We start from the raw sequence: 25,000 nt of genomic DNA on the forward strand, positions 1-25,000 counted from the left end.
ATCTAAACACTCTGACATTTGCTTTGTGTTTCTGCAGGGCGTCTCATGTGAACTCTGCGTCTGCTCTGCGCTGCTTTTTTGAAGTGCACAATGAGCCTCTGTCTCAGGCCTGCTTTTGTGTTGTTTTTAGTGTTCTCCGCGAAGCGGCGGCACATGAGGAGGACATTTTCACTCCATTATGTTTTAATCATCTCTGTTTCTCGCAGTTCAGAGACAAAGGGAGCAGCTTTTTTCCCTTCTGCTGACTCTCTTTCATTCTTCACCCGGCCCGCTTTTAATCGCCTCTGTCAAGTCAAAGCAGCACAGTCAGATATGATCCCTTTTAGTGTTTATTTACCCCTAAACAAGCAGATAAGCATATGAAGGGAAACGTCCCGAGGGCTGGAGAATTAGAGAATACCTGAAACAATACATGATGCCGCAGCACAAAGACAGCGGAGACGACTGCTGTTTGCGTGTCTCTAACAGGCAGCTGTGTGGAGATCCAGGAAAGCGCTTTGTAATATAATCAAGAGAGGTGAGATGTTGGTTAACGCTTGTGCAATGTTCAAATTGACTACCCTTTCGTTATGTTGGTGGCTGTTTTTGCCTTATTGACTTGCATTATAATTACATTTTTTTGATTGCAAATCCAGCATATAAGCATGCATTGTTGATTGTTGGTGGTTTTCCCAGTTGTGAAGAGGTAAACTTGGTCATTTTTGCTGTTGGTCATCAGTTGCAGTGCAATGAAAGCATTTGTATCAGCTCATTTTAAATCAGTATTTTGTACAAGCAAAAATACCGGCCACTTTATTAGGTACACCTAGGTAGCAGGTTGGACCCTATTTTGCCTTCAAAACTGCATTAGTCCTTCATGGTATTTCTCAGAAATTTTGCTCCATGTAGACATGATAGCATCACACAGTTCCACTTCTAATGATGCGAATCTCCCATTCCTCCACATACCAAAGGTGCTCTATTGAATTGAGATCTGGTGACTGTGGAGGCCATTTGAGGACAGTGAACACATTGTCATGTTTAAGAAACCAGTCTGAGATGATTCGCGCTTTATGACTTGGCCTGTTATCCTGCTGGAAGTAGCCATTTCTTTTTTTTCGGGACATTCTCTGTAAATCCCAGAGATGGTTGTGCGTGAAAATACCAGCAGATCAGCAGTTTCTGAAATGCTCAGACCAGCCCACCAACAACCATGCCACGTTCAAAGTCACTTAAATCACCTTTCTTCCCCATTCTGATGCTCGCTTTGAACTGCAGCAGATCGTCTTGACCATGTCTACATGCCTAAATGCATTGAGTTGCTGCCATGTGATTGGCTGATTAGAAATTTACTTTAATGAGCAGTTAGACAGGTGTCCCTAATAAAGTGGCCGGTGAGTGTATATATTTTAGTGTAAGAAATGATTCATGGCGTGCAGTTTTTATAAAGTGTTACCTATACGCATCTGCAAGTACAGAGATGCCACGGATATATTTTGATTGACTTTGTAAAAGATACGCCGCATCCTCAGCTAAAGCCAGAGGCGATGCTGTCATCTTCATAGAAAAAAAAAAGGCAACCGGACCTCATCCTCTTCTCACAGATTCCCATCCCTCCTTCAGACAAAAGATGACACCCAAATGTATCTGTCAGTCAGTGCTGGAGTCTTCAGAGTCAGTGCTGTCACGCTAAGGTCACAGCGCTGGCAATTTACTTAAAACAACAGCTGCGTCTCAATAAAGCTCCCTCAAAAAATGTTTAACTCATTTAAAATTATTATATTTACTTATTTTAAAAGAGCTAAAACAACACAACTCCTGATATTTTTTTTGGGGACAACTTGATTGTTTTATATTCAATCCACTTAAAGGTGCAGTGTGTAAGTTGGACACCCAGTGGTTGAACTAGGTATTGCACTCCTAGTTGAAAACACGTGCAAGTGCAGGTTGCCAGATTGACGACATCAACAGCAGTGTGTCTGACTATTGAGCTAAGGCTGATTTAAGCCGTGTTCTAAATAAAAGCAATCACATGCAATAGAAGAACTATTTTCCATATTAAAAAGAGTTTTTGTTCTATTCAACTCCTGACATTTATATTTTAGAAACTAGAATAACAGCTGAACAACAGGATAAACAGACAATGATCACCTCAGGTACGCCTCATGTGCTTTATTCAGTGTTAAATACTAAAAATGTGAGTTTGAATGCCATTATGCCATATCACCCTGCAGCCCAAGACCGGTGACTCACTGAAGCTAAGCAGGGCTGAGCCTGGTCAGTACCTGGATGGGAGATCACTAGGGAACACTAGGTTGCTGTTGGAAGTGGTGTTAGTGAGGCCAGCAGGGGGCGCTCAGCCTGTGGTCTGCGTAAGTCCTAATGCCCCAGTAAAAGTGAAGGGGACACTACACTGTCAGTGGGCGCCGTCTTTCGGATGAGACGTTAAACTGAGGTCCTGACTCTCTGTGGTCATTAAAAGTCCCATGGCACTTCTCGTGAAAGAGCAGAGATGTAACCCCGGTGTCCTGGCCAAAGTCCCTCTATCGGCCCTTATGATCATGGCCTACCAATCATCCCCTTCCACCGAATTGGCTCTATCACTGTCTCTTCACTCCACCAATAGCTGGTGTGTGGTGAGCGCACTGGCTCCGTTGTCCTGTGGCAGCCGTCGCATCATCCAAGTGGATGTTGCTCACTGGTGGTCGTGTGGAGAAAAACCCCCCCCTCATGATTGTGAAGCACTTTGGGTGTATGGCCATACACAAATGCACTATATAAATGCACATTACATTATACATGACATGTATTGCCATAATACTGAAAGCAGCAGCAGATAGTTCCCCTCAGATCTTGAAAATAAAATAAACTCTTTGAAATAACGCTTCAGAGCGGTGTGCAAACCAACACATATCAGGGATTCAGCATGTTCATTTAATAATAATGAGGTTTAATATGTATTAATTACTAGATTATAAACCTTATCATTTCGCTGGAGTGCAGTGCACTCTGAATGGCTGTATTTAAATTTCTATCATGTTTAGTCTTGTGCTTACAGCCAAACTGCTTATCACTGAAAATCCCATCACTAGCATGTTGTTAGGACACAGGGTTACAATGTAACCTGGTAATCTAATGTTTCCGTTCGTAATATTTATATTATTTTGCTAATTAATAACCACCTCATGTGGAACTCTGAATCTGCGTCTCATTTCAGAGTCTGCTACTGTCCACCTGAGGTCACATTTCAGTCATAGACGCATGCTTTAAGAGTCTTCAGTCTTGAATGACTGAAATACTATCACCAAGGCAATCTGGGTGCTGAAATATAATTGGCTAATCTGACATTGGGTGGATTAAAGAGAGCAAAACAAAGACAGCCGTTCTGGCACGTAACTCACATTTTCAAAGCAGAATATCTGACTTCAGCATTGTTTTTTAGATAAATGAGAATGTTCACTTTGCACGTTTCTTAAATTTCTGCAAACATATTATGCTATTTTTATGCTTTAGATGAGTCAAAAACCTACATATCCATATATTTATAAAGCTGAAAGTGAAATATGATACGCACGTTTGGTCCCAATTTTAGGGTACAATTCCCAATATTATCAAAATGTAGCCTTTTCTAAAATTTACTGAGCTAATTTTAGCTCAATATATGGTATGCAGAAAAAAAAACATTCTTTATATTTTATATCAGTCGCACTTTATTTACTATTAGATACTATTCTCGCAAACCATTACTTGGACTTTTGACAAAATAAAGACTAAACTGTTGCTTTTTAATATAGAGTAGGATTATTATATCAGGTAAGATTAGGGATGTAGAATAGGATCATGCAGAATAGGTAGTTTATAAGTACTTATAAACAGCCAATATCTTACATAAGCAGGTTATTATAAGCCACTAGTTCATAGTGAGAGTTGAGACTTAAACTATGAAACTTCAAGAATGTTTTGAGAATGATTTCTAAATCCTCATTTGTTCTCTGAACCTATGCGTTTGTATTGCTATTTTAGCAATTTTTTTATCACCATGATTTGGGCTTAAACTGCCATTTAAGCAAACAAATAAGCCTCAAAACATCTCTTTTAAGAAGAGCAATGCAATACAACTAACTAACTAACTAACTAACTAACTGACTAACTAACTAACTACAGTGCTCAGCATATATGAGTACAGCCCATTTTGAAAATAAATATTTTTCTCCATTTCTCAGTGAATATAGGCAATGCATTTTGATGCATTTAAACAAAACAGATTTATTAAATAGATATATTTATTAAAATAATATTTTAGTCCCCAAGCATATTTATAAATTGAAAGATAATACAATTAAATTCTAGCAAAATATTATATTGTTAAGTATTGTAATAAGTTATTTTGTTGGGTAAGCTCGGGAATTGGCTTCAGTACTGACTCATCTAATGTATATGCACAAATATAATATTGTATAGCTTCCTAATAAAAATATAAATTTATAAGAGAGATTTGTGAGGGGTGTACTTAAATATCGTAAGCACTGTATACTAACTAACTACTAACTAAGGAACTAACTAACTAAATGAATTAATTAATGAATAAATAAATAAATAAATAAATAAATGTATTGGTATGGATAGTATCTTCTTGAAAGAAAGAACACTCTCAGAAAAAAAGGTACAAAACCTAAAATTTCAAAAGGTAAATTTTTGGTGCTATCGGGTCCTAAAATTTCAAAAGGTAAATTTTTGGTGCTATCGGGTGTAACTGTGTGCCTCATAGTACCTTAAAGGTAGAAAAGTTCACCTGTACAGTACAAATGTTTACCTTTGTAAAAGGTACTGCTCCAGTGACAGATGTGTGCCTTCATTTCTCAGTGTGCACATTAAATTGCGTAACTGCAGATTAACTACAGTCAGAAGTCAGAATTATTAGCCAAACTTTTAAATTTTTTTTTTCGTTTTTAAATATTTCCCAAATGATGTTTAACAGAGCAAGGAAATTTTCACAGTATGTCTGATAATATTTTTTTTCTTCTTCTTTTCTTTTCATTTTGGCTAGATTAAAAGCAGTTTTAAATTTTTTAAACACCATTTTTAAGACAAAATAATTAGCCCATTTAAGCTATATTTTTTTTGCGATAGTTTACAGAACAAACCATCATTACACTATAACTTGCCCAATTGCCATAACCTGCCTAGTTAACCTAATTAACCTAGCTAAGCCTTTAAATGTCACTTTAAGCTGTATAGAAGTGTCTTGAACATCTAGTAAAATATTATTTACTGTCATCATGGCAAAGATAAAATAAATCAGATATTAGAGATGAGTTATTAAAGCTATTATGTTTAGAAATGTGTTGAAAAAAATCTTCTCTCCGTTAAACAGAAATTAGGGAAAACATCAACAGGGGGGCTAATAATTTAGGGGGCTAATAATTCTGACTTATTCTGTATATACCTTAACTTGTTCCGATTTTGATTGTACAGTAGTTAAAAATGTGCACCTTTTATAGTAATAACTGGATTAGTAATTGTTGTGAAAAGAGCATTACAAATGAACTTGAGTTGAATATAATGTTTCATATTGTGGTGTGAAATTTAAGTCCATAGCAAATGTGAGGTATACAATACTCTGTTTATATGCATCTGCAAGATGGATTGATTACCTCTCAAAAGTTTGGGGTTGGTAAAAATTGTAAATGTTTTTGAAAAGTCTCTTATGCCTTAAAGCTGCAATTATTAACATCTTTATATACAGTGTTTAAAAAAAAAAAAAAATCAGCAATGCTTGCTTGAGGAATGCATGGGTTTAATTAATAGGCCAAAAATGTCACCTATTTTAAAAGGCTTTTCTTGTGAGGAAAACAGGGCTGGTAACCACATCACGAGGTAATTGCAGTTTGGCAGGTGTGTCATAATGAGCAGAGATCTAGCACCCAACAGGATGCAAATGAATTTTAGCCCGGGGCTTTTACGCATTCAAGGCAATTAAGACTCTGCCACTTTCTACAACAGGGGTCAGATTCCCTACAGATCATCTCAATGTGACATGAAAGATCTAAGAGAGCAGCTCGGCTTGTTCAAACTTGACTGGAACCGGGGTGGCGATGAAAAGGAAGAGTTGGATGAACCTTGATAGACATCAGAAATCTGGGAAACAAAAACACGGTCTCACTCTGCCAAGAAAAAGGAAGGATAAATAAAGGAAGGCAGTTTTTTTGGGAGATTATTTGCGAGCGTGTTTGAATGGGAAGGAGATCTGAAAATAACGAAACAATTAAAGTTGACCTATATGTTATAAAACTCTCTCTCTCTCTCTCTCTCTCTCTCTCTCTCTCTCTCTCTCTCTCTCTCTCTCTCTCTCTCTCTCTCTCTCTCTCTTTGGTAGTTGTTGCATAAATCAAACGAAGAATGCTGAAGTTAATGAAACACTACGTTTATTTAGAAATGGACTCCGTCATGTAGAGTTTAAAATGTGAGTTTTACCATTTTTGAATCCATCCTGCTGATCTCAGGGTTTTGCAGCTGCAGTTTTAGCTTAGCTTAGCATAGATCATTGAATCAGATTAGACCATTAGCATCTCGCTCAAAAAAAATTCAGTTTAAAGCTTGTCTGTATTCACATTCATTTTCATTTCCCTTCAGCCTTATTTATCAGCGGTTGCCACAGTGAAATGAACCGTTAACTGTTCCAACATATGTTTTACACAGCGGATGCCCTTCAGCCACAACCCTTTACTGGGAAACACCTATACCCTCTCACACTCATAAACTACGGCCAATTTAGTTTATTCGATTCACCTCTAGCACGTGTTTGGATTGTGTCAGGGTTTTGCTTCTGCGCTTCTAGCTTAGCTTAGCATAGATAATTGATTCAGATTAGACCATTAACATCTCGCTCAAATAAAAATGTTAAAAAATACTGTTTAAAGCTTGTCTATATTCACATTCATTTCATTTTCCTGCAGCCTAGTCTATTATTTATCAGCGGTTGCCACAGCGGAATGAACTGCTAACCTTTTCAGCATATGTTGTATGCAACAGATGCCCTTTCAGCCCCAACCTTTTACTCGGAAACACCCATACCCTCTCGCACTCATACACTACGGCCAATTTAGCTTATTCGTTTCACCTGTAGCGCATGTGTTTGGACTATGTCAGAGTTTTGCTGCAGCAGTTTTAGCTTAGCTTAGCATAGATTATTGATTCAGGTTGGACCATTAGCATCTCGCTTAAAAATAAAAGTTTTTAAAAATTCTGTTTAAAGCTTGTCTGTATTTACATTCATTTAATTTTCCTTCAGCCTAGTTTCTTATTTATCAGCGGTTGCCACAGTGAAATGAACCGCTAACTGTTCCAGCATATGTTTTACACAGCGGATGCCCTTTTAGCAACAAACCTTTACTGGGAAACACCCATACACTCTTGCACTCATACACTACATCAAATTTAGCTTATTCGATTTAACTTTAGCGTATGTATTTGGATTGTGTCTGGGTTCGGATGCTGCACTTTTAGCTTAGCTTAGCATAGATCATTGATCCATATTAGACCATTAGCGTTTAAAAAAAAAAAAATCTGTTTAAAGCCGACCTAGTCCCTTATTTATCAGCGGTTGCCACAGTTGAACGAAACATTAACTGTTCCAGCATATGTTTTTGGTAGTGGATGCCCTTCCAGCCCCAACCCTTTACTGGAAAACACCCATACCCTCTCGCACTCATACACTATGGCCAATTTATCTTTTTTGTTTCACCTGTAGCGCATGTGTTTGGACTATGTCAGAGTTTTGCTGCAGCAGTTTTAGCTTAGCATAGATAATTGATAATAACCATTAACATCTCGCCCAAAAAATCCAAATAAGTTACAATTTTCCTGTTTAAAGCTCGAGTCTTCTCTAGTTACATTGTGTACTAAACCAACGCACCAAATTATAAGTTGTTTTTTATTTAGGCTGTTCTACAGTAGCTAGGATCTATACTTCCTGTATTAATCAGTGAACTTTGCTGCTGTAACATGACTGCAGCAGGAGCAATGATGTCACGTAGTGCCTGAAAATAGTCCCCAGCTAGGTAACTATAAAACAGCGCTGCGTATTATCAGGAACAAATTACTTTGATTATCACACTGGAATGAGAGGTATAGTTCCTAATCAGAAAACTTTACTTTCAGTCTTTAAACAGTACTCAAGACTCAAGCTTTAAAGAGATTAATTTCCTATATATATATATATATATATATATATATATATATATATATATATATATATATATATATATATATATATATATATATGTATATATGTATGTATGTATGTATATATATATATATATATATATATATATATATATATATATATATATATATATATATATATATATTTGTGTGTGTGTGTGTATATGTGTGTATGTATATATATATATATATATATATATATATATATATATATATATATATATGTACATAAAACTCTTCTTATATAAATATATAATTGTATATATAATATAATATATAATATATACATGCATACATACGTATATATACATACATACATATATATATATATAATTTTTTTATTTATTTATTTATTTATTTTTTTTTTTTTGGAGCTATATCAACTTAGAAAATAGCAACATTTCATTTTCTGTTGGTCTTTGGACATGATGTAACTACAAAAGCTAGAAAACTCATTGAAACTCTTCGATCACTTTTGACTCGTTTTTGTCTAATCCAATTCATTGATCTATTCTAAGCTAAGCTAAAATTGCTCACATCAGACCCGGAGATCAGCTTTTGTTCATCATGTATACCAGGGAACACCAATCTCGGTCCTGGAGGGCCGGTGTCCCTGCAGGGTTTAGCTCCAACTTGCCTTAACACACCTGCCTGGATGATTCAAGTATACCTAGTAAGACCTTGATTAGCTTGTTCAGGTCTGTTTGATTAGGGTTGGAGCTAAAATCTGCAGGACACCAGCCCTCCAGGAACAAGTTTGGTGACCACTGATGTATACTAATGATTGTTGTAGTATTCACGGTGATTGTCATATCATGAAATACGCAGATGATTCTGTGATTGTGAGTCTCCTCTACGATCAGGATTTGGGGCATGGTCCTGCTGTGCAGGAGTTTACTTCCTGGAGTGATAGATCTTCTCTCCAGTTGAATGCAAGTAAAACAAAAGATATGGTGATAGATTACAGGACGGCTTTTCCAACCCCCAGCATAACTAATATTAAAGGCTTGGACATTGAAATTGTTGACACGAATAAATATCTAAGGGTCGTTATTGATAATATGTTGACATTTCAACCTAACACCCAGGCTGTCTATAAAAAAGTTCAACAAAGACTGTTTTTTTTCTGAGGAAACTTGGATCATTTCAGGTTTGTACCTCTATGATGACTGTTTTATAAACAATGTATTGAATCAGTTTTTTTCCTTTTAGCAAGAACAGGCTGAGCAGCCTGGTGAAGGTGGCAGGCAAGATCATTGCTTTTAACCAGACATGTCCAATGGTTATCTACCATAATTATGTTCTAAAGAGAGCTCAGGGTATTCTATGCCGGGTATTCTATTTTTGGGAGGGTATTCTATTATGCCGGGTCTTCTATTTTTGGGAGGGTATTCTATTATGCCGGGTCTTCTATTTTTAGGAGGGTATTCTATGCCGGGTCTTCTATTTTTAGGAGGGTATTCTATTATGCCGGGTCTTCTATTTTTAGGAGGGTATTCTATTATGCCGGGTCTTCTATTTTTGGGAGGGTATTCTATTATGCCGGGTCTTCTATTTTTAGGAGGGTATTCTATTATGCTGGGTATTCTATTTTTAGGAGGGTATTCTATGCCGGGTCTTCTATTTTTAGGAGGGTATTCTATTATGCCGGGTCTTCTATTTTTAGGAGGGTATTCTATTATGCCGGGTCTTCTATTTTTGGGAGGGTATTCTATTATGCCGGGTCTTCTATTTTTAGGAGGGTATTCTATTATGCCGGGTCTTCTATTTTTAGGAGGGTATTCTATGCCGGGTCTTCTATTTTTAGGAGGGTATTCTATGCCGGGTCTTCTATTTTTAGGAGGGTATTCTATTATGCCGGGTCTTCTATTTTTAGGAGGGTATTCTATTATGCCGGGTCTTCTATTTTTAGGAGGGTATTCTATTATGCCGGGTCTTCTATTTTTGGGAGGGTATTCTATTATGCCGGGTCTTCTATTTTTAGGAGGGTATTCTATGCCGGGTCTTCTATTTTTAGGAGGGTATTCTATTATGCCGGGTCTTCTATTTTTAGGAGGGTATTCTATTATGCCGGGTCTTCTATTTTTAGGAGGGTATTCTATTATGCCGGGTCTTCTATTTTAGGAGGGTATTCTATTATGCCGGGTCTTCTATTTTAGGAGGGTATTCTATTATGCCGGGTCTTCTATTTTTAGGAGGGTATTCTATTATGCCGGGTCTTCTATTTTTAGGAGGGTATTCTATTATGCTGGATATTCTATTTTAGGGAGGGTATTCTATTATGCCGGGTCTTCTATTTTAAGGAGGGTATTCTATTATGCCGCGTCTTCTATTTTTAGGAGGGTATTCTATTATGCTGGGTCTTCTATTTTTAGGAGGGTATTCTATTATGCCGGGTCTTCTATTTTAGGAGGGTATTCTATTATGCTGGGTCTTCTATTTTTAGGAGGGTATTCTATTATGCCGGGTCTTCTATTTTAGGAGGGTATTCTATTATGCCGGGTCTTCTATTTTTAGGAGGGTATTCTATTATGCTGGATATTCTATTTTAGGGAGGGTATTCTATTATGCCGGGTCTTCTATTTTAAGGAGGGTATTCTATTATGCCGGGTCTTCTATTTTTAGGAGGGTATTCTATTATGCTGGATATTCTATTTTAGGGAGGGTATTCTATTATGCTGGGTCTTCTATTTTTAGGAGGGTATTCTATTATGCCGGGTCTTCTATTTTAGGAGGGTATTCTATTATGCCGGGTCTTCTATTTTTAGGAGGGTATTCTATTATGCTGGATATTCTATTTTAGGGAGGGTATTCTATTATGCCGGGTCTTCTATTTTAAGGAGGGTATTCTATTATGCCGGGTATTCTATTTTAAGGAGGGTATTCTATTATGCCGGGTCTTCTATTTTTAGGAGGGTATTCTATTATGCCGGGTCTTCTATTTTTAGGAGGGTATTCTATTATGCTGGATATTCTATTTTAGGGAGGGTATTCTATTATGCCGGGTCTTCTATTTTAAGGAGGGTATTCTATTATGCCTGGTCTTCTATTTTTAGGAGGGTATTCTATTATGCCGGGTCTTCTATTTTTAGGAGGGTATTCTATTATGCTGGATATTCTATTTTAGGGAGGGTATTCTATTATGCCGGGTCTTCTATTTTAAGGAGGGTATTCTATTATGCAGGGTATTCTATTTTTAGGGTTCCTATTTGCAGGATAAATAGAACCAGAAATTCTTTTTAATGGTGGCCATTAGGTCATTAAATGAGTCCAGGGGGGAGGGGGATGAATCTACATACTGGTAATATTTTATTAATGTGTACATGGAACTTCGCCTGTGTTATGGCACCTTGTTGCAATTTTAATTTCCCTAACGGGATAATAAAGCTGAGTCTGAATGGATTTAAGAATAGTAAAACTCAACAGTTTAACTCTAGGGGAGCTGTAAAATGCTATTTCCAAAAAATAAAGTGGAGTGTTCCTTGAAGAGCTTGAAATCTCTCTGGTTCTCTGTACAGGGCTTGACTGGACGGATTAGACGAACCCTGTCCTTCCCATCAGGCCTCAGGCTACAGGGCCGCACCCGAACTACACTCCCCCTCCTGAGTGGGACGGTTTGTGTGCAGGTGGGACGGGTAATTAAACTTTTACATCCACTCACTTCTCTGGCGTAAATCAGCTTACTGTCACAGATCCGCTCTGCTGGAAACAACTGTGAGGTGTGGAGCAGTTCAAACACCACAATAAAAATATCTTTCATTATTCGCTCACCCTCCAAACACCCACCAAAGAAGAAACGCAAGAATTTACAAATGAAGAGACGGAAGAAAATATTTTCAAAAACGCTTACATTTTAGAAACAGATTTTAAAAAATGACAAAATAATAATTCTTAAGTAAATTTTAGATGCAGTATTTTATATACAGTTGAAGTCAGAATTTTTAGCCCTCCTGCATGATTAGCCCCCCTGTTTATTTTTTCCCCCAATTTTTGTTTTATATTTAATGGGACTAAGTCGAAAAGAAAATGAATGAATTGATGAATGAATGGATTATTTAATTAATTAATATTTTACAATGACAATTTACAGACAAACAAATTGTAGAGTGTTTTGCGTACACACATCAGATAACATTTTTTGTAAAAACCAGATATCTGTTATAGCCTATATTCATTCATTCATTCATTCATTTTCTTTTCAGCTTAGTCCCTTTATTAATCTGGGGTCACCACAGCGGAATGAACCACCAACTATTTCAGCATATGTTTTATGCAGTGGATGCCCTTCCAGCTGCAACCCATCACTGGTAAACATCCATTCATGAATTCAGAATTATTAGCCCTCCTGTTTATTTTTTCCCTAATTTCTGTTTAAAGAAGAGTAGATTTTTTCAGCACATTTCTAAACATAATAGTTTTAATAAGTCATTTCTAATATCTGATTTATTTTATCTTTGCCATGATAAAAGTAAATAATTTTTGACTAGATATTTTTTAAGACACTTCTATACAGCTTAAAGTGACATTTAAAGGCTTAACTAGGTTAATTAGGTTTGGGTTATTAGACAAGTTATTATAACGATGGTTCTGTAGACTATTAAAAAAAATATATAGCTTAAAGGGGCAAATCATTTTGACCTTAAAATTACAGTATGTTTAAAAATTAAAAACTGCTTTTATTCTTGCAGAAATTAAAAAAAATAAGACTTTCTCCAGAAGAAAAATATTATCAGACATACTGTGAACATTTCCTTGCTCTGTTAAACATCATTTGGGAAATTTATAAAAAAAAAAAAATCAAAGGGGGCTAATAATTCTGACTTAAAAATGTTAGGCTTGCTAAAATGTAAGGTTGTAAAGCCTTATTGCCTCAGGAACAAAGGTGAATTTATATCTATTATAACCTTCTTCCAGAGGACAACAAAACAAAACAAAAAAAGGCTTCAAAGGGTGGGAATCATCTCCTATCACACTTTGAGTTTTCCTTATCCTTTGCTGTTCATGTAACTCTGCTAGACTCCGTAGAGGCAAACCAATAATCTTGGAGCAAGTCTTGACTAAGATTTTTGTTTCTAACGGAAAGTGAGGAGAACCAGCATAAAAGAAAAAGCTTAATATGCTCTCAAGGTAGCTTAAAAAGTTTTCAGGATATTTTTTTCTACACAGAAAGAGTTCACTTTCCTAAGAACATACATTCTCTGATGCACTTAGTCACAGCTTCTGAGTTCTGCTGGAACTTTAATGTGGTGTCAAAGATTGTGCCAAGATATTCCTGTACCCTTTCAACTTGTTTTCTATTAAAATACAGTTTCACCTCTGGGGCATTTTTTTCTAAAATCAATTACCATCTCTTTTGTTTTTGTGATGTTCAGTTGTAGTTCAGCTTCTCTGCACCACTTAAAAAACTCATCATGATTATCACTGCGTTGTGAGTATTTCCAACACAATCTCACGGCAGTTTGTAACTTTTTCAGTAAGTGGCTAATTTGTATGAATACATACGATCAAATTCGTACAATTTAGTATGATTTGCTCATCCCCCAATGATAGTTGGGTTTAGGAGAGGGGTGAGGTGTAACGCCTCCTTACAATTTGGGACGACTGAACTCGTACGAATTAGTCACTAAACAAAACTTAAAATACTTACATTTTCTTGTGAGATCAGGCTGGTTCTTCCATGTGTGTGTGTTTAGTCAGAGATTGGTGAATTAATGTTTACTATTTGCATCTCCATACACTCTAATACACAATATATGAAGTTTTCGAGGTCTCCCGACATGTTTGTGTTGTGGTCTGTGCTCTTTGCAGTGCATTTCTCTATTTGCATGTGTTGTGAGCATTTCCATTCATGTGTGTTTAGTCGGAGATTGATGAATTAATATTTACTATTTGCATCTTCATAAAACCTTATAAACAACCTATAAACTTTTTTGGATCCCTCTATACGCTTTTGTTGTGGTCTGTGCTACTTGCAGTGCGTTTCTTTATTTGCATGTGTTATGAGTATTTTCATGAGTGCGTTTAATCAGAGATTGACGAATTAATGTTCACTATTTGCATCTTCATAAAATCTAATAAACAGTCTATAAACTTTTTGGGATCCCACGACATGCTTTTGTTGTGGTCTGTGCTACTTGCAGTGCGTTTCTCTATTTGCATGTGTTGTGAGTATTTCTATGTTTTTTTTTAGTCAGAGATGAATGAATTATTGTTTATTATTTGCATCTCCATACAATCTAAAAACAATCTATGAAGTTTTTGGGGTCTCCCGACGTGTTTTCGTTGTTGTCTTGGGCTACATTCAATGCCTTTCTTTATTTGCATGTGTTGTGAGTATTTTCATGCGCGCGTGTTTAGTCAGAGACTGAGGAATTAATATTCACAATTTGCATCTTCATATAATCTAATAAGCAATCTACAAACTTTTTGGGATCCCTTGACACGTTTTTGTCAACCCAAGCTCATTCTGAAAACGTAGTCCCGTGGACGTTTCTGAAGACCGCGAAATACGTCCCAGGAGGTACATATTTTTGCAGTTTTTGTTTTTTCGCAAACATACGAGAGGCCGCTGTGTGCGCTTTTTCATATCTCAAATGTCTCTCATGAGTGCCGTTCGCAACCGCGCTGTTCACCCACTAGAGGCCGCTGTCTGAATGACTGAATGATTGACCATGCGACTGGCCAATCGGCTGACCCACCCTCCTCCTTCCCTAAACCCAACCAATTTTACAGATTGACCCGCTCACCCACTTACGTACCTAAACCCAACCAACAATTTACAAAATTGTTACAACAATTTAATTTTTTAAACACTTTATTTTTTGGATTCTGTTTTTGTCTTACCTAATTTCTGGAACGGCTCTTCCCCGGACTCGAACCCGGTTGTCGTGGTCAACTCCTCTCTGCATCTCAAGTCAGCCGACGTACATGATGAGCTGACTGGACAAACTTGTTGCAGCGGAAAAGCCCTCCACACAGAAGTAAGCGGTCACCTGATAAGCGCGAAAGGAACAGCGTCACACCGCCCCGTAGCGATCGCTTAAAAAAAGGAAATGCAGCCATACAGTACGTACCTCCAGGTAAAGAGCTGCGCGGGACCCAATTTTGAATCCCGCTCCCGCCCGCACCAGCCAGGTTTTAGCCCGAACCCGACCGCTCCCGCTTATATTAAGAATTTGTTGTCCCGCTGCCCGACCCGCCCCGTTTTCTGGCCGCCGCGCCCAATCCCGCTAAAGAGCGAGGGAGAACAAAACCGAAAATCACCCAGTTATACAGTCCAGACAGACAAGCTGTCTGTATAAACACACACACACAGCACCAAGCACACACACACAGACCAATCTCTCTCTCTCATACGTGCGTGCGTGCACTAACACACACACAAGCACCAAGCAGACACACAGGCGTTTGCTGTTATATCAACTCAAAGGGTTGTAATACCATGTATCAAGTACCAATGTAATACCAAAAGAGTCGCGCCAGCTCCGGGCCGCAGCGCACATTACTCTCGGGCCGATTCCAGCGCGGATGCGGCAGCGTCGGCTCGCTTACGGCCGCCGCATCTGGCCCGATTGATTCGGGCCGGAATCGGGCAGTGAGTGCACAAGCATCCGGAGTCCGGCAGCCGAAGCCGGGCTGAGTGGTAAGTCTCCGGCAGGCGAGAATCTAGCCGGAACTGGCCTGAGTGTATTTTGCTATCTGGGAAAGCTCTCTCTCTCTCTCTTTCTCTCTCATTCGTGCGCACACGCACTAACATACACACACACAAGCACCAAGCACACACACAGGCAAAGCTCGCTCTCTCTCTCTCTCTCTCTCTCTCTCTCATAGCAATATCCGCGATATTGCTAGACAGCCCGCTCCCGTCCCTAATTAAACCCGTTACCGACCGCTCCCGCGATTTATTCGGAAATTTATTCCCGCACCGCAGAAATCTGGTCGGGTCCTGCGGCGCCCGCGGGACAGCCGCGGGAATGCAGACCTCTACCTCCAGGGACGTATTTCGCAGTCTCCAGAAACGTCCTTGGGACTACGTTTTCAGAATGAGCCTGGGTTGGTTTTTGTTGTGGTCTGCACTATTTGCAGTGCATTTCTCTATTTGCATGTGTTGCATGTCTATCTATAAATACAATCAAGAAAAAGATACAATTGAAATAAAGTGTTTTATCGTTTACGAAGTCGAACTGTATTTAAGTACAGTAACTGAATGCTAAAAATGTTAATAATTCAATAAAATTAATCAGAGTTGAGGTCGAAAATGGTACTATTTCATATACCTGAATGTTATTCAAATTACCATACCATCAGGCATCAAAACCACATGCAAATGATAAGTTATAATACAAACTCAAAATTGCACATCCTGCGATGTTCCAATTGCGAATGATAACATTACGATATTGATATCATAGGCACAATCTTATTAAATGAGTAATGTTACAGATTATGTAATATTATATAAGGCAATATGTGCAATATGTAATAAAAGATTATAAAACTTGAATATCAAATATTATAAATGTGCACTTTCGTTGAATTGCACATGAAAAATCCAGTCTAAAAAATAAAGCTGAACTGCAAGATGTTCTTTGGCGTGTTTCTATTTTGCGCCTTTTCCCATTGTTGCTATTTACACAGGGCAACCCAACTGTTATGGGTCAAAGATGGCATATTTTCCTTCTAACAGTGTTTTGTAATTGCAAATCATGTATTTTAGTGTCGACATGATTAGCATGCTTCTGTTTGCTTCAAAGCTGTCTTGGTGCAGCTGTGTTGACACTGATGAATTTACTAGCGCAGAGCCCGGGGCGGACCATCACATCATGCAGAATAACTCACATGCCTCACACCAGAGCTGGGCCTTGATCTTAAACCTGCATGACTGATGCCTGCTTTCTTGCTTTGACCTTTTTCTCAAACCTGTTTGTTAGAAGGATTCTTTAAATATGCTTTATATTTTGTAATCCAAGACAAGCGTCCAGGAACAAAAACACATAGAAGCACTTTAGTTTAAGTAATAATCATTCTTACCATTTATTACTGGCTTATTACCTGTCTGTTATTAAAATATGAACTGTTTGTTAATGTGTAGCTTGTTGAGGGAAATACTTTAGTTTATGTAACAATTCACACCTTTTACTACTGGTTTATATAAGCTTATTATTAAGATATCAACTGTTTAGTAGCACTGCTAAAGTATGATCTTATTTTACGTCCCTAATCCTCCCTAATACCAAAACTACTACCCTACTAACTATTATTTAAAACATAGAGTATATATATTTTTTCTGTAAACTTTTATGGTAAAAAGTGCAGCTGTGATTGTAGCAATTTTAAAACACGGTAAAATAAATATTTAGATTTTACAGTAAATTACTGTATTATTAGAAAACTACTGCCATAAACAAGCCCAAAATACTATCTTCCTAATTATTAATTAAGATGTAATTTTTTTGCAAACTTTTATGGTAAAAAAGCAGCAGTGTTTGCAAAAGTATAACTGTTAAAAATACAGCAGGAACGTAAAATAAATGTCTAGATTAAGTATATTACCATAGTATTAACATTTATTAATTATGATCTCATTTTACATCTTTAATCCTCCCAACTACCTATTAAAATAAAAACTTGACAATAATTTCATGGTACAAAAATGCAGCAGTGGTTGTAGAAAAAAAAAAAAAAAAAAAAAAAAAAAAAACATGGTAGAGATGTAAAATAATTATCTAGATTTTACAGTAAATTACCATATTATTTGCATTTATAAAGTATGATCTTATTTTACACCCTTTATCCTCTACAATACCTGAACCCAACTTCTATGTTAGTGCGTACGTTAGTGTTTAGTTTTACCATAACATTTTAGGGTACAAAAATAAAGCTGTATTTGTAGAAATTTAACTATAAAAATGTGGTATAAACATAAAATAAATATCTAGATTTTACAGTCAATTACTGTACTATTAGCAAACTACTACCGTATACAAAGCCAAACTACTATCTTCCTATTTATTAATTAAAATGTAAATTTTTTTCGCAAACTTTTATGGTAAAAAAAAAAGCAGCAGTGTTTGCAAAAGTCTAACTGTTAAAAATACAGCAGGAACGTAAAATAAATATCTAGATTTTTAAGTATATTACCATAGTATTAACATTTATAAATTATGATCTTATTTTACTTCTTTAATCCTCCCAACTACCTATTAAAATAAAAATTTGACAATAATTTCATGGTACAAAAATGCAGCAGTGGTTGTAGAAATTTAACAAAAAAAATGGTAGAAATGTAAAATAATTATCTAGATTTTACAGTAAATTACTGTATTATTTGCATTTTTAAAGTATGATCTTATTTTACACCCTTTATCCTCTCCAATACCCGAACCCAACTTCGACGTTAGTGTTAATTTTTACCATGATTTTTATGGTACAATAATAAAGCTGTGATTGCAGAAATGTAACTATAAAAATGCGGTAGAAACATAAAATAAATATGTAGATTTTACTGTAAATTACTGTATTATTAGCATTCATAAAGTATGATCTTATTTTACACCCCTAATCCTCCCAAATAGCTAAACCTAGCTACTACCTTATTAGTAATATAACAGAAATGTAAGCATTAAAATACGGTATAAGTACATTAACAAAAATATCCAGATTTTACAGTAAACTACTGCATTATTAGCATTTATAAAGTTTGATCTAATTTGACACCTTTAATCCTCCTAAATACCTGTTAAAATGTACAATTTTACCCTAAAATTTTATGGTAATATTTTTTATTTTTATTTTACGCAGATGTGGGTGCAGATATGCAGATATTTAACGGTTGAAATATGGTTGGAATGAAAAAAAATATATAGATTTACAGTAAATGACCACATTATTAGCATTTAGAAAGGATGATCTTATTTTATACCCCTAATCCTCATTAATAGCTAAACAAAACTACTACCATACTAACTATTAATTAAAATGTACATTTTTACTGTAAAATTTGATGATAAAAATGTAGCTGTGGTTGCAGGAATTGAACCATAAAAATGCAATAAAATGTAAACTAATTAGCTAGATTTACAGTAAATTATCATATTATTAACATAATAATATAAAATGTAGCATAAGGTATGGTCTTATTTTACACCCCTAGTCTTCTCTAAAACCCAACCCAGTTTCTATGTTACTAATAATTAATTAAAGTTTGAATTTTTACTATGAAATGTTATAGTACAAAAAATAAAGCTTTGTTTGCAAAAATGTAACCATAATAAATACGGTAGATACATAAAATAAATATCTAGATTTTACAGTAAACTACTGTATTATTAGCATTTATAAAGCAAATGCAAGCACACGCAAACATGCAAACGTCATCACACACACATCCTGCAAAAACAAACACACCTTTCAAAACGGTATTAACTCCTCTAAAAATAGTGTGTTTGCACAGTAACTCAACACAAACATGAAATAATTGGCCAAATACACGCCTATTCCGCATATATGTTCACTCCAAACAGAACTGGATTGTAAAATTATTCTCCTTACATTTTGAGAAGATTTTCTTTGAATTTTGCTTAATTAACAGTAACAGACATTTCTATTTCTGTTCTATATGTTTATGTCTTATGTGTTTACCATATGTTGTATGTTTTGCGTGCCTAATTAAATTAAATTAAATACAGTTAATTTCCCAGGGATGGGTTGCGGCTGGAAGGGCATCCGCTGTGTAAAAACGTGCCAGATAAGTTGGCGGTTCATTCTGCTGTAGTGACCCCGGATTGATAAAGGGACTGAGCCGAAAAGAAAATGAATGAATAAACGAATGAATACGGTTATATTAAATTAAAAAGACATGCGCTATAGGTGAATTGGTTTGGCTAAATTGTCCGTAGTGTATGTGTGTACTGGATGAGAGTGTATGGGTGTTTCCCATTACTGGGTTGCAGCTGGAAGGGCATCCACTGCATAAAATTTATGCTGGATAAGTTTGCGGTTCATTCCGCTGTGGGGACCCTTGAATAATAAAGGGACCAAGCCGAAAAGAAATTGAATGAATGAATAAATTACATTAAACAATAAAACGGTAACAGATACAACAGTCTGCATCAGTAAAATAAATGAAAAAATGTAATTAAATGTAATAATATTGAATAAAATTAATAAATACATAATAAATAAACAGTAACAATAACAGACACGACTATCTGCTTCAGTAACCTTAATAAAAAATAAATGAAATAAAATAATATTGAACAAAATAAATAAATAAATAAATACAGTAACAGACACAGCAGTCTGCATCAGCAATCTTAATAAATTATAAATAAAAAATTAATAATAAAAAAACTAACAGACCCAACAGTCTTAATCAACAATCTTAATAAAAATCTAAATAAAATTAAATTAAACAATATTAAATAAATAAATAAATAAAAACAGTAACAGACTTAACAGTCCGCACCAGTTATCTTAATAAAAAATAAAATAGAGTTATATTAAATAAACAAATAAACAATAAACAGTAGACACAACAGTCTGCATCATTAATCTTAAAAAAAGTCTAATTAAGTTAAATTAAAAAAAAAAAAAATTATATTGAATTAAATAAATAAATAAATAAAATACCAACATACACAACAGTCTGCATCAGTAATCTTAATAAAAAAATTAATTAAGGTTAATAATATTGAATAAAATAAATAAATACATAATAAATAAAAGCAGTAACAGACACGACTATCTGCATCAGTAACTTTAATAAAAAAATAATTAATTAAATAAATAAAAAACAGTCTGCATCAGTAATCTTAATAAAAAATAAATGAAATAAAAAAAAAATTATTGAACAAAATAAATTAACAAAAAACAGCAACAGACACAACAGTCTGCATCAGCAATCTTTACAAATTATAAAATAAAATAAAAAAAACAAAACAAAAAAAAACTAACAGACACAACAGTCTGCATCAGCAATCTTAATACAAATCTAAATAAAATTAAATTAAATAATATTAAATCAATAAATAAATAAATAAAAGCAGTAACAGACACAACAGTCTGCATGAGCAATCTAAAAAATTTAATTATATTAAATGAACAAATAAATAATTAATAAAATAAATAAATAATGACCAGTAGACACAACCGTCTGCATCAGTAATCTTAATAAAAAAATCAAATTAAATTAAATAAAACTAAATAATATTGAGTAAAATAAGGGGCGACGCAGTGGTGCAGTAGGTAGTGCTGTCACCTCACAGCAAGAAGGCCGCTGGTTCTCCTTGCTGTTCTCCTTGCGTTTGTGTGGGTTTCCTCCGGGTGCTCCGGTTTCTACCACAGTCCAAACACAGTACAAGTGAATTCGGTAGGCTAAATTGTCCATAGTGTATGAGTGTGTGTGGATGTTTCCCAGAGAAGGGTTGCAGCTGGAAGGGCATTCGCTGCATAAAAACGTGCTAGATAAGTTGGCGGTTCATTCCGCTGTGGCGACCTCAGGTAATTAAAGGGACTAAGCCTAAAAACAAATGAATGAATGAATTAAAATAATAAATAAGTAAATAAATAACTGAATGAATGAAAAAATAAAGCAAACAGTACCAGACACATCTTAATCAATCAGTGCAGGGCTCAAAATGAACCTTTTTGCTTGGTAACACCAGTGCTCATAACTTTAAAAATTTAGGCGCATTAGCCAAAATTTTGTCGCACTTATAAGCACCGTTACTACAAGTTTTATACAACATATTTATTGCATTTGAAATCAACAGTAATCAAACCAACAAGCAAAAATATATATATGCAAGCGTGAGGAAAATATGTCCAGTTATAACAAGAAAATAGATTTTTATAACATAACTGAGTGACCAAAAGTTACACGGAGCGCTCACCGGCCCTGCACACACTGCTTGACATGAATGAATCTGTTAACGGTATAACTGTGCTGTTCTCACGGGTGCTGTCTGATATTGCACCGATGCTTCTGACATATACTTTACCTTAATATATGCATACGTCATGTTAATAGCAATACCGGTCTTTTCATGAGTAGCGATATTAGTTTACTCAGTGTAAGCCCGTTTGCGATGTACGTAGTGTTAAATTTGACATATAGCTGCCACTTGCACGGCGGACAGCATCTGGCGATTATATGAAAGATTAAACAGAAGCTCTCGTGCTAGATGTGGCAAACAGTTACCTGAAAACTCCATCCCACAGACTTTTCATAGCGGACTTGAAGCCAATGGTAGTCTTCTACTCTTGGAAAAGTGTAGATGGTGGATTAACATTCAGCACATGATCACTAGTAAGATGTGTCATTATTTGTAACTTTAGGTGCCATGGTTTCTAAAACTAAATCTGTCTGTTATCTTCATTCTCATCTTCAGTGCTTTACAATTTTTCGCAGTAGTAGCTCCTTCTGTCATCTCAAGCCAGAAGGCGCTGAGTGATTGACAGCTGATATTAACCAATCATTCGTGTTCAGTGCAAGTGTGCCGCAAGCCTGCGTTTGAGTGAAGGTCTCGGCCGTTAGATCGCCCCCTGGGGGCTGGCTGCAGTACAAGTCATAAAGCCCGCCTCCTCCGTGTTAATGAAGGAGACTTGAGCCCAAATAAAAAAAATTATTACACTTGCAATAAAATGTCCTGAAAGATGGTTCTGGTGGATTAAGGCACTGGTTATTGTGCTGAAATAGGTGCAGATCTTCATTTTTGTAAACAGTTTGTTTTCAGCAGTAATTTAATGCTGGGCGTGTCATCGTGATTGACAGCTGTGATTGACAGTTTCTCAAAGCAGTGCGTCTGAGCTTCGGCAGGAGACTGAAGTGTTATTATTCGATTTCTGTGTTATTTTACCATGACAAAATGAGCTCAGCAGTAAACTATAGTTTCTGACATACATGATCCTGGTGGAACACTGTTTATTCGCTAAGGTCAGGGCTTTTTTCGGGCTTTATTAGTTTGCTGATACACGCCTAGCCACCCAGATGGCAAAATACACTTGGACCAGTTCGGCTAGATTCTCGCCTGCCGGAGACTTACCCCTGAGAGCTCAGGCTGACTACCTCTGCTGGACCTACTCCGGATGCCTGGACTCACTGCCCGATTCCAGCCCGAGTCAATCGAGCCAGATGCGGCGGCCGAGCGAGCCGGCGCTGCCGCATGTGAGCCGGAATCAGCCCGCGACGCCCAGGTAGGTTATGCGCTGCGGCACAGAGCTGGCGCGATTGAATATAAAAACCCTCAAAATTGTTAACGTTATTACATCCATTTGTGTTGATAAGACAGCAAACGCATGCTGAGAAGTTCGGGGGGCGTGGTTGATTTTACATAAAGCGTTTGGTTGGAAGCTCGACTCCGCTCATTTTCGCGGCTCCTCCTCTGGCTCCATCAGACAGTCCTTCTGCGCATGTCAAGGCTCCAATTTCAGCAGTCTTTTGCGACAGTTTGTGCCCGTCAAGCAGGCGTTTTGCCCTCAAGGCGTTCAATGGGAAAAGGGGCTGTTGCGTCGTCCATATTTTTTACAGTCATTGGTTTCGCGTTGCAAGTGCAAACAAAGAGCTTAGAGATGCATTCTGAGTGAATGTCTCCCGAATCCGCGCATGTGGTGAACATTCTGCAGTAAAAACTGGTCGCACACAACAATTTTAAGCACTCAGAAATGCAGAAATGCTCCCAAATATATTTTAAGGTTGCATAGATAAAATTTCGGGCGCATATGCGACCAAAATGGTCGCAATTTCGAGCCCTGCAGTGGCATCAGTAATGTATTATTTATTATATTCTCCTCAAGCAGAGAAAAGCTCAGATTCAATTTGTAACGAACTGTCATATAATAGTAATAGCAAACAAAACTTAACACATGTAATGTACTTCAAGAACATTAGAGGGAAGTATCACTTTTAATGTCTGATTTTGAAAGTAGCCTCTAATGCAAGCATACAATGAGAGCAAATAATAAATATGCACAAGTGTGATTCAAAGCAAAACAGCCGGGGATTTGCACAAATGCATATAGAAGAAAATAGCACTTTACATAATATATTTTATATTCACTTCATCTGTTTTATTTGAACATATTTTAGCATGTCGGCACACCCATCTCACAATGAGCCGCTCATTTGCATCACAAGATCACGCTATGAAGTTCTCACCAAAAAAAACATAATAATAAAAAAATATTTGAATAGCTCCTAGAGGCTGAATATGTAAAATAAATGCTTAGCAGTGGCAGTCTTTTAATTGTGATGACTTCTGAGCTCGTGTAATATCTGCATGCATGCTAAAAGTAGACCTGAATCAGGTGCACTGGGTGTGTTGATTTAATGGAGGTGCACAGGTAAAGTTGCAGGAACAGGAAAAGGAGGATGAGTAAAGATCTTGTCGTCTGATGAGTGTGAGATCAAACGCTGCCGGAGATCATGTGTCACAGGCGTTTTGCATACATATATATTGACTTTAATGAGCTTGCCTTCCGGGTTCAACCCTGCAGTTACAACACAGCTTGAGAATCCGACTAGATTTAAAAAAAATATTTAAAAATGTGTTGTTATTTAAATCTGAAGATTGCAAAAAGGATGTTTTTGTTATTACATATTTGTCTAAAAGTGAATTATTTAGCTATTACACTCTAAAAAAAAATATGGGGTTATTTTTTCTACCAAAAGCTTGGGTTGAGGCATTTGTGTAATTTTTGGGTAGTTATCTTGGGTAGTTTCAACCCAGCTCTTTGCACTGTAAGCCCGGACAGGTTGATTGAACTTAAAAAATTTATGGAAACTCGCTGCCCTTAAAAA

The 25,000-nt window shown here is 36.3% G+C and overlaps 1 protein-coding gene across 14 annotated transcripts in view; it reads left to right on the top strand.

The window, feature by feature from the left end:
• Positions 1 to 25,000, top strand: part of LOC137496031 (uncharacterized) — a 166,689-nt gene that overhangs the window by 111,606 nt on the left and 30,083 nt on the right. For 6 of the 14 annotated variants that reach the window (XM_073954772.1, XM_073954769.1, XM_073954770.1 and 3 more), the window contains one exon: positions 11,721 to 11,828. In XM_073954772.1, coding sequence (XP_073810873.1) covers positions 11,721 to 11,828 — 108 coding nt within the window. Of the gene's footprint in view, positions 1 to 5,982; positions 6,265 to 11,720; positions 12,654 to 23,164; positions 23,398 to 25,000 lie in introns of those variants that run through there. The other 8 variants (XR_012408271.1, XR_012408269.1, XR_012408270.1 and 5 more) reach the window with 5 other exon arrangements.

Source organism: Danio rerio, chromosome 6 (genome assembly GCF_049306965.1).
Source record: "Danio rerio strain Tuebingen ecotype United States chromosome 6, GRCz12tu, whole genome shotgun sequence".
In the NCBI taxonomy this organism is placed as follows: domain Eukaryota; kingdom Metazoa; phylum Chordata; class Actinopteri; order Cypriniformes; family Danionidae; genus Danio; species Danio rerio.